The sequence below is a fragment of the Nelumbo lutea genome, chromosome 1 (assembly GCF_056320005.1).
Source record: "Nelumbo lutea isolate HS-2025 chromosome 1, American lotus-T2T, whole genome shotgun sequence".
Classification (NCBI taxonomy): Eukaryota; Viridiplantae; Streptophyta; class Magnoliopsida; order Proteales; family Nelumbonaceae; genus Nelumbo; species Nelumbo lutea.
The window spans coordinates 35779719-35794231 of NC_142684.1; the positions used below are offsets into that span (position 1 = coordinate 35779719).

General features: G+C 37.3%; 1 protein-coding gene across 1 annotated transcript in view; it reads left to right on the forward strand.

Annotated features, from left to right (window-relative positions):
- The first annotated feature begins 307 nt into the window (after positions 1-307).
- Positions 308-14513, forward strand: part of COX15 (cytochrome c oxidase 15) — a 35320-nt gene continuing 21114 nt past the window's right edge. The window contains exons 1-5 of the mRNA XM_088966006.1: positions 308-902; positions 4347-4642; positions 6354-6579; positions 6665-6910; positions 8366-8476. Coding sequence (XP_088822132.1) covers positions 714-902; positions 4347-4642; positions 6354-6579; positions 6665-6910; positions 8366-8476 — 1068 coding nt within the window. The 5' untranslated portion in view covers positions 308-713. The remainder of the gene's footprint in view (positions 903-4346; positions 4643-6353; positions 6580-6664; positions 6911-8365; positions 8477-14513) is intronic.

The following is a 14513-nucleotide window of genomic DNA, read 5'->3' on the forward strand; positions in this document are numbered from 1 at the left end:
CTTTTAAACTATCATTGTATTCAAGACTTGAATACTTATAATTGCAAATTTCTTATTAAGAAATTATTGTCTTCCTTAATGTAACAAATAGCAATGTTGTAATTTCATTCCAGTCCTCCTTTAGTTATAAATATAACAAATGTAGTTATAGAGTCGGGTTTACGAATTTCGACCCTAACCCGGTATCGTTTTTCGGTTTTATAATTGTGCATTTTAATGAAAATCAGGATTTAGGAATTCAAAACATGATTATCAATCAAACCGTCTGTTTTCCCAATCAAACCGTTCCCACCGAAATGGTTACACCATCAAATCAGGAACTTGCCAGGAATGGGTTGGTCTGGTTCGTCTGTTTTCCAGGTTCGCATTGGGGATTCGGAATCAGGAGGTCATCTCTCTCTCTCTCATGAGGATCACACCATCCTTAATGCTTGAGCCTTCAGGTCGGGAAGGAATTAGGATATGTATTACCCGATCCGGATGTATATTGATATTGCCCACCATTTTCTCTGTTACTATGTGCGGACGTATCGATAATAGTGAATGGTGGGTGTATCACTCACAACACAGGTCAAAATACTCAAAACCCGGCTAAAACCCTTCTCTTGCCTGATCGGCGCACTTCAAACCCCCATCTTTAACAGTTCTCTCTTTTGTCTAAACTAAAAATTCAGTTGGAAAGAGAGAGAGAGAGAATTCAATTGTTGGAGGAGATGTTTCAGGGCAGATTGGTTACTACGATTCTCCGAAGAAACAAAGCCCTAAATTTCTTCTCTCACGTTAAGGACGCATCTAGAGTTTCAAATGAATCCTCCCATGTCTCCTCCAAATTCTTCTCCAAATCTTCCGGCTATTCGTTTAGCGGGAGGAGCTACTTCCATGTCTTCAGATCCGTAACAAAGGTATGGATTTCGTTTCTCTACCACATTGCGTTTTTACTCCTTTTAATCCATCCATCTCTCGTGTAGTCGTGTATTAAAAGAAAGGAAAAACTCTTCTGACTTCGTACTATTTTAATATCCACTATTTAGTCACAAAATTTTGCATAAATTCGGTATAGTGCTTTTTTTTTTTTTTATATCTATATTTTGTTGAAATTTTACACTCTCTTAAGTTAGAAAAGGAAAAATTTTCAGAGCTTCATCCAATTCACGGCAGATAATAGTAATCTTAGTTTCTCTGTTCCTTTTCTAAGTTCGCGCTTGTTTCTACGTAGAATAGGTGGAATAACACTTCCAGCCACAAAAGAGGCAGAAAATTAATTGCAAGTTTACAGGTTGAAAATTTTTATGCCTACCTTATGATGAAACAAGTTGAACCTAAATGTCAAATATAGAGGCTAAAGAGTTGGGCAGTCTTTAGCCAATGGCTCTCGTAAAGGAATTGTTGGGAGTCGTCTTGTTCTTATCGTTCTTACTTGATGTTGATGAATTATTTTCTATTTCTTTACAAAACTTTCACAATATGTCAGTGGTGTTAAACTTAAATTATTCAGCGTTTGAATAATTTCTAATTTCATGCTTCTCTTGATACTTATGGCTCCTTTCGTGGTACTGCAATTTGTGTAGGATGTAGTTCCAATTAAGCACCTCATACTTTTTGCTTCATACTTTTCCTGACGTCTTTTTGCTGAGTGACCAATAATATTTATAGTCTTTTTATGTCTACATTCTTTGGTTTCTTCCCCATCTGAAAAAGATGTCCGTTCAGTGATCATGCATTTTTTTTTTTTTTGATAAAGTTCAGTGGCCATGCATGGTGAACAGATTTAATCACCAATGGGGTGGGCCCGGTGGCAATTAGGCAGCTTGACCTTCAACCCATCTATCTAGTCTGCCAATCCGTTAATGACTAAATAGGAATTATATAGGTGGAACACAACCTAAACCCACTCCACTCAACCTGTTAATACATGAAGTCACATCTTGGGCCATGGTGGGTGCCACGGGGCACATATTGAATCATCAAAATAAATTCTCAAATTGGAGCTTTTGGCATCGAGCCAAAAAAGGGAGAGGTTCGTGGGTCAGAGGTTCAAACGAGGTCGAACCATGATTATGTAATGTATATAATCTTTAATATAATATGCACAATTATATAATGTATAAATAATAATATTAATTATGTACATATATTCAAAATACATAATTATGCTCTGCTGTAACCTGTATTTTTTATTTTAGTTTCAATTTTTATATTAAAAAATAAGATTTGAGGCCAAAAAAGGCATTTCTTGGAAAAAAATAACGAGGAAAGGTTCCTTTGGCCCCTTGGGAACATGTGGATCTTGAAAAGTTACTCAAAATAATATAAAGTTCACCCCAATCAGATGAGTGAGCACAAAATTTTGGCTTCTTGAAGTTTGCATTTAAATTTTAAAAACATTGAGGGGAAAAATGGATGGTTGCACAAAAATAGGATTGGTTAACTGGTTCCCAGGTTGGACTGGATGGGTGGATGGTTTTAGCTGTTTTTTTGGCAGTGGCAGAGCCAGGAATTTTCTTTTGGAGGGGGGGTCAAGTTAAACAAGAACATGAAATAGGGAGTAGAGGAGGTAGGGTTTCAAGAAGATGGGATGGGAAGGTTTAGGTCTATTACAGATTTTTTAAAAGAAAAAGTAACCAATTTTATTTATTTATTTATTTTTTTAATTTTTGTGGAGTTGGAGGAGCATTAGAGAGTGATCCTTAACATTTCAGGTTAATTTTTTTTTTAATTTTTAATTTTTTTTTTGGGGGGGGGGGAAGGACCCACTTTACTACCTTTTTTACAGTCTCCACTTACTAGCTGTATAAATGATAGCTTTAACAAAAGTTTGGGGGGGGGGGGACAATGTCCCCCCACCAATATGCTTGCCTCCACCCCTGTTTTTGGTGATAGCTTAGGGGTATGACCGAACCTACCTGGGGATTGGGTCACGTTTAACTGATCCAATTGGCTGGTCTAGTCCAGTTTTCTAGACATTGGCTATCACCATCAAGCTTCACTTCTACCTTTTTCAAATTATTCCTCTAGTTTTATTTATCTTCCTCCTTTTTTCCTCCATTCTTGTCATTATTTGTTGTTCTTCAGCATTAATTGTCCATAGAGGAGCAAGACCAAAATTCGAACTATCTGTATCAAGTATCATATTGGTAAGATTGGATACAGATATGTATTGTGGTACACTGGATATTCATGGATACGGTGGAAAGACATGGATACACTTGGATACAGTGGGGAAACTCTTACAAATCCAAAAATACATTAATAACAATAAATCTAAATTTGAAATAACTATGAATAAAGCATAAACACATAAGAAATGCACACTTATAGTTTAATGAAGATTGAAGAGATACATTACAACCAACAATACCGAGAATCTGGAACATGTAGCTATCATACAATAACTTTACTAATAGTACATCAAACAAGGTTTGAGCTTTACAATATACGAAAAATTCACTACAAGACATATTAAATTGTTGTTGGATCAATGAATTTGATATATCATTGGTAATCATTCCATACCATGAAAATCATTTAGAATATATAAAATAAATTATTTTTTAATTTTCAATTTTCAATTTTTTTATAAAAAATTAAGAAAATATCACTTGTTAACATAGATTATTTTTAGACCAATGAGTTTAATAGAGCATTGATGGATCCATCTTATAGTTCTTTCCTACAATACAATGAGAATCATTTAAGACAATAAAAAACTTATATAATTTTCAAGGTTTTCCAATTTTTTGGGAAACATCCATAGTTCTAACAAGTTTGGACTACTGGTGTCATTGGATATGTGTTGGCAGTTCAAGCTATCAGGACAACCTATGACCACTAAAAATAATGGTTTTTGACCTATGCCAACAGTATTGAACTTTTAGCAACAGTATTGAACACTGCTACAGCTTTTAGCAACAGTCATGAGTTGAAGATCACCGGCATAGGTCCGTGTACACTGTATCTTTGTCCATGCATACCATATGCCCAACCCTTTGATATGATCAAGACCATCCCTCCCAAGAAAGAGCTTAAAAGAAAAGGGAAAGTGAAGAATAATGGCCTATAACTCTGTTTTTTGTTTTATGTTTTTTTGAGAAATGGTAAAGCATATTATATTGCTGAAGTAAAAATGGGAAAAATTCCCAATACAGTGAGTGACTGTACAGTCCTCTTCTTTTTCCCTCATTTTAAAGTTCTTAAATTTTATTTACTTGCTTGAACCGCTTAGTCTTTATGCTTTTGTATTGAGTTTTGGTGCCATCTTCAATGGGTTTCTATGATTTTAACATTTTAGTGTTGTTCTGGGAAAATGAGGAAAAACTGAAAAACACAATCTGTTATTGATATTTCAGGGGTTTTCTTGTCCATCTTCAAGGAATATGTGCACTACTGTATCTATTGGACCATCAAATGAGGGGTTGAAAATGCTAGTTACTGCAGGACCTCGTGCTCAAAAAATGGTCGGAATATGGCTTTTCGGTTCTGCTGCATGGGTTTTCAGTATGGTGTTACTTGGTGGTATTACACGACTTACAAGATCTGGTCTATCCATGACCGACTGGAAATTTACTGGGAGACTTCCTCCTCTATCAGAGGAAGAATGGTTGGTTGAATTTGAGAAATACAAGCAGTCTCCTGAATACAAGCGGTTAGTGCAACCCACAGTATGTCATTTTTTAGTGCAAATGACAATTGTATTGTCAAAGCCTCTTGACTTTTGTGGTTTGATATTTCTCCTTGCTCTAAACTGGCAATTATTTGGTCTCTATGTCTTTCTTGGCAGTGGTTAGTAAGAGTATATACTATTTTAAGCATATCAAACTATGATTATTTTTTCGGAGCATATTTAGTTTGTATTCTTTCTTGGCAGTGGCAATTATTTGTTGATAGTTTGTATTTGATTCTCAGGTGCCTCATTAATGTTTTCCATCTCCCATATGCTAATGGTTTATCTGCATTTGTGTATACATGAAAATTAAATTTCTATTAGGGTTAGTTACTTAAATATGCCCTGTGGTTTCACTAAACTACTTAAATATACTTCGTGGTTTTCAAAACTACTTAAATATGCCATGTTAAAGAATTTAACATTAAGATTGACAGAAAAGAAATAAAAGGACAAAAATGCCCTTGATTGTTCATTAAAATTTCAAAATATGACCTCAGTCATAGTCCCTGAAATTTCTGATGTTTAACCCCTACTCTAGCTTCGGTTCTCCTTATGGGGTTCCTCCATGAGCCCTCCCAGGGTTCAGGAATAAGGAGACACAGGATATGTCTCTCCAACCATATTCTTCTCATCCCTCACTCAGATTCTGCTTTCGCAGTGCTATTGAATCCAGTCTTTTTTGCTTCCTCTTCCTACCTTTCTTCTCTTGCTTGATCTCTGATCATAAATCCAGTCTTCTATTGCTTGCTCTCCACCAGAAGACAATAGTGTTCTGGGTAGATAAAATAGTGTTTGTGGCGATCTTGGTGGCGGGCATTTTTCTCTGTTTTTCTTTTTTTTTCCCCCAATTTCAGACTCAGAGTTCTTTTTATGGTTAGTTATTTTTGGATGTTATTAGTTTCTGATTTGGATGTTATTGGCAGTCTGAGCAGCATTGATGGTGGACTTTGCTTTCCCTGAAACTAGCTAACAGTGAGTGGTAATTTCTCCTGTTATTGTTTATGGTTATTTTGGCTCACCTTCTATCGTGTATGGGTTATTTCCATGTATTTGGGTTTAATTTGAAGGTAGGCCATTTGGTTTTGATGTGATATTGTTGCATGTTGTCTGACATACCCATGAACTGGTTCATTAATGGTGGACTCATGGAGGAGATTAGCTTTCTTTGTGATAGGGGTAAGATATGGATCAGCTGTTGTGAGAAAAATCCGTGCAAGTGGTCAAAAGATCCACCACTATTACTACCGGTATATTGGGTCCAAGAAGGTCTGCAAAAAAACATGGTGGAGGAAGATTTTAATTGCCTGGGCTGATGTTTGGGACTTGGGGTTGGTCTGGATCTTCTTGTATATGAGCTCTCAGGCGACTGGGATCACTGAGGTTACGATTCACAGTAACCTCTACCAAATGGCTCAAAGAAACAAGATAATGGGAACAAAATTGGAACATTAGTAAAATATTAGACTCAGTGCAAACGGCTCACAACATTTCACAAATGGAGAGCTTATTTGTGTCAAGTGGGGCCGCCCCATACTGAAGTAGTTTTGGAAACCACAGGGTATATTTAAGTAGTTTGGTGAAACCACAGAGTATACTTAAGTAATTAACCCTTTCTATTATTGTTGGAGTAATGTGTAAAACCTCTACTAATCTCGTATTCTCATTTTTCTTATCTTTTGATAATTTGCAGTGTTAACAAAGGGATGAGTGTTGATGATTTCAAATTCATTTATTGGATGGAATATGTTCACCGGATGTGGGGAAGGGGACTGGGTGTCATGTTTGCCCTTCCATTAACTTATTTTCTTCGTAAGGGATGGATTACATTCAGACTTGGATTGAGACTCTCTGCACTTTTTACACTTGGTGCTGGACAAGGTTTTGTTGGCTGGTGGATGGTAAAAAGTGGTTTAGAGGTAGGAAAAACTTAACCATTCTGTGTAGATTTGTTGTAGTCTGTTAGTTTTAAAATTGTGCAAATAATTTTCTCTTTTGTTGTAGGAGCCTGTATCTGAATATGTTCAGCCTAGAGTAAGTCCTTACCGTCTTGCAGCTCATTTGACATCGGCATTTGCCATATATTGTGGCCTTTTGTGGACCGGTCTTTCTGTTGTCATGCCTGATCCACCTACTGGTTCCCTAGCTTGGGTTCATGGAGCAGCCAAAATTCGGAAGTTGGCTCTTCCTCTAAGTGTCCTTGTTGGTATTACTGCCATTTCAGGAGCATTTGTTGCAGGCAATGATGCGGTATGAAAGCTTTTATTCTTACTTTCCTTCTCATCTTCTGCTCATTTCTAGTGGTCTAGTAAGTGTGCACGTGCTTTGCACGTGGGTGGCAATTCTAGATGATGATAATGATAGTAATAATGTATACAAAATTTTCTATAAACTTTATGCATTTTTTATTTTTAATTATTAACCGGATGTAGATTGCCAAATCCAAATCCAATTACATAAACACCTTATCCAAATATGTGATAATTGGATCGAGTTGTGAAGTTTTAAGCATCATTGATAGGCATAATTGCTTGGGTAGACTCTTTTTTTGTAATGGTTTATTTTTTGGTGTATTTTTTTGTTCATTTATCAAAAAATGTAAGATTTAAATAGAGGGAATTGAATGGGGGTGAAAAGTAGTAGTTCAATTTACAATTTAAACCTCACAATTAAATATGGACTAAATTAAAAAATGAGTATTTTAATCAAAAGAAAGTTCCACAATCTTATTTATATTTTTAATAGCAGTGTAAATATAGAATTATAAATGTGTTCAACTTTTTTATATTTTTTTTCGTATTTCTGTGTGTAAAGTATAATTCTGATATGCCACATTTTTTTTAATATGATAAATATATGATATTATACATGTGTTTGAATGTTTTTCTTTTTTGCAAAATTTATGTATTTTTATATTTTGTTAATTTTAATTATTTATATATGACATTAAAGGATAACACATTTGACCCAAAAGTTGAACAATTGATCTTTGCCAAACAATAAAATGATTTCATTATTGGTCAGTTCTAAATTATGTATATCATTTTTCATCATCAATAAAAATAATTCTTGTTTATTACACTTTTTTAATTTGATTAATAAAAATATCATAAATGTGTCTAAGTTTTTCTCCATTTTTGCAATTTTCTATATTTATTTCTATTTTAAAATTTTGATTATCTAACTATGATTTCATAGGTTAATCAATTTGATTTGGATAGTTGAATTGCTTAGCCACCTCTTGGATAGAGAATGGTTTTGTTTTTGAGTCAACTTTAAAATATATAGGTTTACATTGTTAAAAATATTGACATAGATCTAATTAGTAGCATTTATTAGTAAAAAATAACTTAAATATATGATTTAATAAGAGAAAATGGGAGTTAATGCCTTAAGTATAAGAGTTAATGAGAGGGGATTAAATGAGGTGGAAAGTAATAATTGAAGTTACATTTTCAACCCTTACATTTAGAGATGGACTAAATACATAAATATGAGCATTTTAGTAGCCATTAAAGCTGGCATTAAAACTATAATGAAATGACTTTTATACCCTTTCTTAGACAAAGAAATAGAGGATAATTTTAGTCCAGAAAAACTTTCATTCTGCATCCACACTTTTATATATAGTATAGATATTTAGGTTATTCTCAAAAGTACTTGGAAGCATCTGGTGTAACAGTTGATCTAATGACCAATTACCAGGGCCATGCTTATAATACATTTCCAAAAATGGGTGATAAATGGATTCCAGATGATATCTTCAGCATGGAGCCACTATTCTGCAACTTCTTTGAGAATACATCAACTGTACAGGTAATCTTTCCCATGCTAAATTACCAGTTTGTTGATATTTTCATGTCAAACTAGATTCTTCTAATTGATTTTCATGTGTTGTAAAAATATAATTATATCAATATTTTCTTTTATGATTACTGAATCACAAGCTGCCTTAGTTTTAGTTTGAATGATATGTTAAATCAGTGTGTTTTGGGAATCAACCTCTACCATTAAAATTACATAGCAACAGCCTGCTGGCCCGGAAGAGTTTTTCAATCCTTAGGTGGGTCCTCATGGTATAGTGAGGTACCAGCCTCTCTTTTTGGTTGCACATGCTTTTCAAATTGAAGAACCAGCTGCAAGAACCTTCCTTTTCAATGTTCGGTTCCCTTGTCAGAATCTTGCTACTGTTCCGAGACCTTGCAACTTTCTTCTAATCAACCTTTATAGGTACTGATTACTTTTAATGTGTTTAAATTGTGGAAGCATGATGGTTCTTTGAAGAAGTCCCTTCCTATTATTCATATTCAGCACCTTTTTATTGCACACAATTTCTCTGGAGTTGTCTTAAGTTTGTCTAGGAACTTGAAGTTACTTTGGAGATTACCCCAACACTTTGAACCACAATTTGACTTTTGTATTGGGGCTAGACCTTTCGGTATATGTATGCTATTGAAAATAGTAACCAAGGTGATAGGCCTCAAGTGTAATTTAACAATCAAGTGTCCAGCTTTGTGGAGTTGGTGTGGGAACAGGAAAGTATTGGTTTATATCTAGTTTGAAAAGCTCCAAGGATTGGAGCATTTGTAGAACTGTGACTCATGCTTCCTAAAAATGCAATCTAACAGTGATTCTGCTCCTAGGTTGGCTTTAAACTCTAACTCTAACTTTTTTTTTTGGGTGAAAGTAAATGATTTTCATTCAAAGCATCAAACTTGATCTGATACAGACAAGTCACGCTGATGAGAGCAGAGAACCAGCTTTGAGATTCTACATATGGAAGGAAACCCAGGGGCATGTGCAAAGCCCTTTTAGCAACACTATGAGCTGCTGAATTTGCTGTTCTTGAGCAGTGACAGTAGCTAATGTCCACGAAACTTGATGCCAAAGAAGTAATGTCTTTAATGAGATGACCTTGCGGAGACACTGGGAGAGACTCTGCATGCTGAATGTCTTGGACTACATTCATCGCATCAGCTATTACCTTTTGGATGCCCAGTTGCATGGCGAGTTGCATACCCATTCTAACAGCAAGGGTCTCTGCTATGCGAGCTGACAAACACCAGGTCTGAACCCTGTAGGCCCCCACTGCTTCCCCTGTAGATGACCTTATGATGGCTCCTAACCAGCTTTAAGAGAGATAGGAAGGCTGCATCGGTGTTTAGCTTTAACCATTCCTGTGGTGGACGGATTCATCTCTGGGGAGGTCTATGGACAGTCAAATTGATTGGTTGAGCTTCTGAGACTTGATTCCACCAATTGAGCTCCCTCCTGATTTTGCATAGGACTTGTTGCAGGGACTGGTTCAGTGGAGAAGGCTAACTTGTTTTGGGATGTCCAAATGTTCCAACAAGTCGCAGTAACAATCCTCTGCCTGCTTCCGAATTTCATTGCCATCTGACGCGATCCATTGTTCTAGCCATGATGTGAGGGAGTCTCACTGATTTGGTATTGCACTTAGAGTTGACCCGAATCACACTGCCCTGCTGAAATCAAAATGGAGGAATAAGAGTTTGATGGTTTCTTCTTCCTTTCTGCATCTGGGGCAGAGATCATCTGATAGGATTTTCTTCCTCTTCAATTCTGTTCTCACTGGCGTCGTCCCATGGCTGATTCTCCAAAGCAGATTCTTAACTTTAGGTGGGATACTTGGACTCCATATACCCTTCCAGTGGGTCTTTGAGAACAGAGGCATGTGACTGGAGTTTTGATTTTCCTCATCTAGCATTTCCTTTGCAACAGGGTAGGCCGTCTTCACTGTACATTCTTCTGAGTTATGAAAATTCCAGAATATGGTGCCCTGATGATCTCCCCAACTAATGGGGATACCTTGTATGGCTTTTGCTTCTTGGTTACTAAACCATACCTGAATGACCTCCATGTTCCACCTCCGAGGATTTTTTTATCAATACACCCCCGAGGATGTTGGGATATCAGATCTTGCATTCTGGATAGAGGACAATTCCCCTGATTTTGATTGGATATTTGGAAATTTCCCAAGCCTGAAACCCACTTGTCTTCCCAGATTTTTGTTTTTTTGAAAGGTAAGATGAATTTTATTAGAAGCCAACAGGCAAATAGTACAACTCCCTAGCCTCACTGAGATTGGCCAGGAGAGCAGAACAGATTACAAGATCTTAAGGGTTCTTAACAACTCAGATACATTCTGGTTTTTGAACTCAGATTTTACAGAACCCCAAGATATCAGTCTGCTAATAGCAGAAAGGATTAAATTTTAACTCTTCACTTTGTTACAGAAGATTTTATTGTTCCTTTAAGTCCAGAAGTACATCTGCAGGCACAGACTTCCAGATAATCTTTCCTTTTTTCTTTAGGCCTTGGACATTACAGCAGCACATTAAGTCTTTGACTGAGCTTAGCATAACCCAACTGATCCCAACTGCATTGAGAAAATGATCCCACACCTTAGAGGTGATAGAACAGTGTAAGCTCAGGAGGTCAGTTGTTTTAGGCACCAGGCCACAAAGGCCACAAGACAGATCCAAGAAATGCAGTCCCCTTCTCTCCAGATTTGTTCTAGTGAGGCACTTATCCAGAGACATAGCCCAAATCAGAAAGTTCACTTTTGAGGGAGGGGTAGGATTCCAAATTTGCTTGCTAGGAAAATCTGACAGACCTGAACTGTTCGGTTTTGAAGCCAAAGATCTCACTGAGAAACACCCATCACCATTCTACTTCCAACACCACTCATCCTCTGTAACAGGTTCAGCAACTCCAACACTTCAGCAATCTCCCAATCAAAAAAATTTCTTCTGAACCTACTGAATTTTCAGAACAGATAAGAGTCAGCGACTGAGACATCTTGGTAAGAAGCACACTGGAAGAGGGAGAGGAAGGACCTCAGCCAGGGTACTGTCCATACACCAAGGATCTCTCCAGAGCTTTAACCTGTCACCTTTGCCTAATTTAAACCCCACCCCTTCAGAAAATAAGGGAAGCATTTTATGATTCCTTTCCAAATAGAACAGCCCCAATTTGGAAGGGAATCTTGAGAGCACCAAACCCCCCTAAATACCCCAAACTTAGACAGACTTGCTCCCACTTAATGAGACGGACTTTCTTTTCTTCTTCTCACCTCTTTGTAGGCGCTCTAGCTTTTTGGCAATTTTAGTTGGAATCGGGAAGAGGGAAAGGAAATAAGTGGGAAGGTTAGACAGAGTGCTCTTTACAAGTGTCACCCTACCTCCCACTGAGAAATAATGAAATATTTAACCTTCCAAGAAGAGAGTTTCCACTCCAACCTTTCAATCACAGGGTCCCACAAAGCAGCAGATGTACACTTTGCCCCCAGAGGGAGACCCAAATACTTTACAGGGAGGATATCCACTCTGCAAGCCAAGACTCAGCACTAGGCCTGTCATTGGGTTGGATTCATCTAAATCTGAGTTCGATTTGACATGCTGTTGGCTGCATCCGACTCTGATCCGAAATCCAATTGGATTATGTGCAGGGAATCTGAGTTCGAATCCGATCAGATTTTTTGGATTTCGGATTTTAATCCGACTCCAACTGAAGCTACCTATTTCAGCAGTTGAATGGTCATAATTGCTGAATGTAATATCATTAAAACAAAATCTATAATCAGTAATTTTTACTCAAAAGTTTTGAAACAATTTTGTAATCTGTAAAATTTAAGTTTTTATTTCAAAAATTCTGAAATAATCTATAATTTATTCAGAACAAATGAAAGCCTATGGTAAAGAAGAAAACGGTACATGAGATCTCTATGGTCAAGAAGAAAACCTAGGCGAGAAAAGAATGACGACGGTGAGAAAAGAACGGCGACGATGACTTGGTTGTTGTAGAGAGTGAGAGTTGAGAGAGGAGAGAACGACAACAACTTGGCAAATGGCAAGGTGAGTTAGGTGACAACAAGAGAGGAGAAGTGAGAACAAAATGTCGACTGTTGAAGTGTCGAGTGAGGGTTTAGGATTTTAGGGCTGGCCGACTGGGGGTTCGAGGAACAGATTTCCTCATTTACCTCTAAGAAATTTTATCTATTCTATTAATGTATAAAAGTATATAATATAAAATATATAAAATATATTTATATTTATAAATATATCGAACTCGGATTTTTATCGGATCGGATGGGGGTGATTTCGAGTTCGATTCGATTTTTAATCGGATTCTACTTCTGCCATCCGAATCCGATCCGATATGATATTACATTCAGCATTTGTGACCATTCAACTGCTGAAACGATCACGCTCTTGCCCAAGTTCACCTTTAGGCTTGAGACCACTTCAAACCAACAAAGAACTCCAAGTAACACACCTCTAATGGATCAGGATCAGCATCAATTAAATAGAGAGGAACATACGGTTAGAGGTGTAAAACGGGCTGTGCAGGCGGCTCGTGTAGTGTGGGCCGTGTCATGTTGGCCCACAGGCTGTTTTGGGCTGTGCCGCCCTCCCTTGGGGTAACTGGGGGGGGCGCGGCACGGTCCACGACCCAAGCCCATGCGACCCATGCTATGCCATGGGCCGGGCTGGCCCGTGGGCCAAGTGAGGCCATGGATCGAGCTAAAGCTATTTACTTATAAAAATTGAAAAAAAACTTAAAATTTTAAATTTATATGAATTTTGATGTATACAATTGCTTATATATACAATAATTAAATAAATTAGTATAATAAAATTGAAAACAATTGTTTATTTTATTAATATATTATATACTATATTATTATATAATTATAATTTATATAATATATTATACATTATATATATAAATAATATATATGGGCCGTGCCGGCATGCAGGGCCGCAGGCGGCAGTTGCGGCATGGCCTGCTCGGTTGTGTTGTGCCGGCCCGGCCCGCAGACCTAAAACTCCAGGTCCAACACGGCCCACACAATTGTGTCGGGCCTGGTAGGACACGCATGCCGTCGTGTCAGGCCGCGGGCGGCACGACTTGATTTACACCTCTATAGACGGTGATAGTTCATTAAGTATTTCAAGTAGAAGAGCCCAAAGCCATATGATCTCACTACACATGGAAGACAGCCCTGTATTTAGCTTCAGTGGAAGATTTGGATACAACAGGTTGTTTCTTGCACTTCCACGAGATAAGAGAGTTGCCTAAGAATACACACCAGCCAGTAGTGGATCGTCGGGTGTTGGGGCATCCAACCCCAAGGTTCAAAGTATCGATACGATACGCCCCGTATCAGGTGTATCATATCGTATCTTTTGAAAAAGGTACACCAGGTGTTTCGGGAACCCCACCTTTTTTTAATAAAAAAGCCCTATTTTTAGCTTCCCAAAAAACCAAGATTTGAAAAAAAACTAAAAACAAAGTGTTTCGTGTGTTTCTAAGTACTGATACGATATTGCCGATACGTAATAGCATATCGATAGTTTGAACCTTGTCCAATCAACATCCGCATAAGCTATAAGGGTAACTAGGGGATGGGGAGGAGAAAAATATCCTGTGTGACAGGGTGCCTCGCACATATCTAATGATCCGACGAACTGCAGGTAAATTAGGTTGTCTTAGAAAAGACACAAACTGGCTCACTAGCTAAACTGCATACGATATTTCTGGTCGAGTCATGGTGAGATAGATTAAACTGCCCACTAGTTGAAGATAAAGGGTAGGGTCTTCAAGAAGAGAACCATCATCTTTGTTGAGTTTCAAATTCAGTTCTAGTGTGGTGTCCACAATCATGGAATCACTAAGATTTGCTAGTTTAATGAGATCAACCGCATACTTTTGTTGGTTAACAAAATAGCCCCGAGAGTTTCTACTCACTTCAAGCCCTAGGAAATATGTTAGAGGCCCCAAGTTTTTCATCTTAAAGGACTCACTGAGTAACTATTGTAGCTTATCA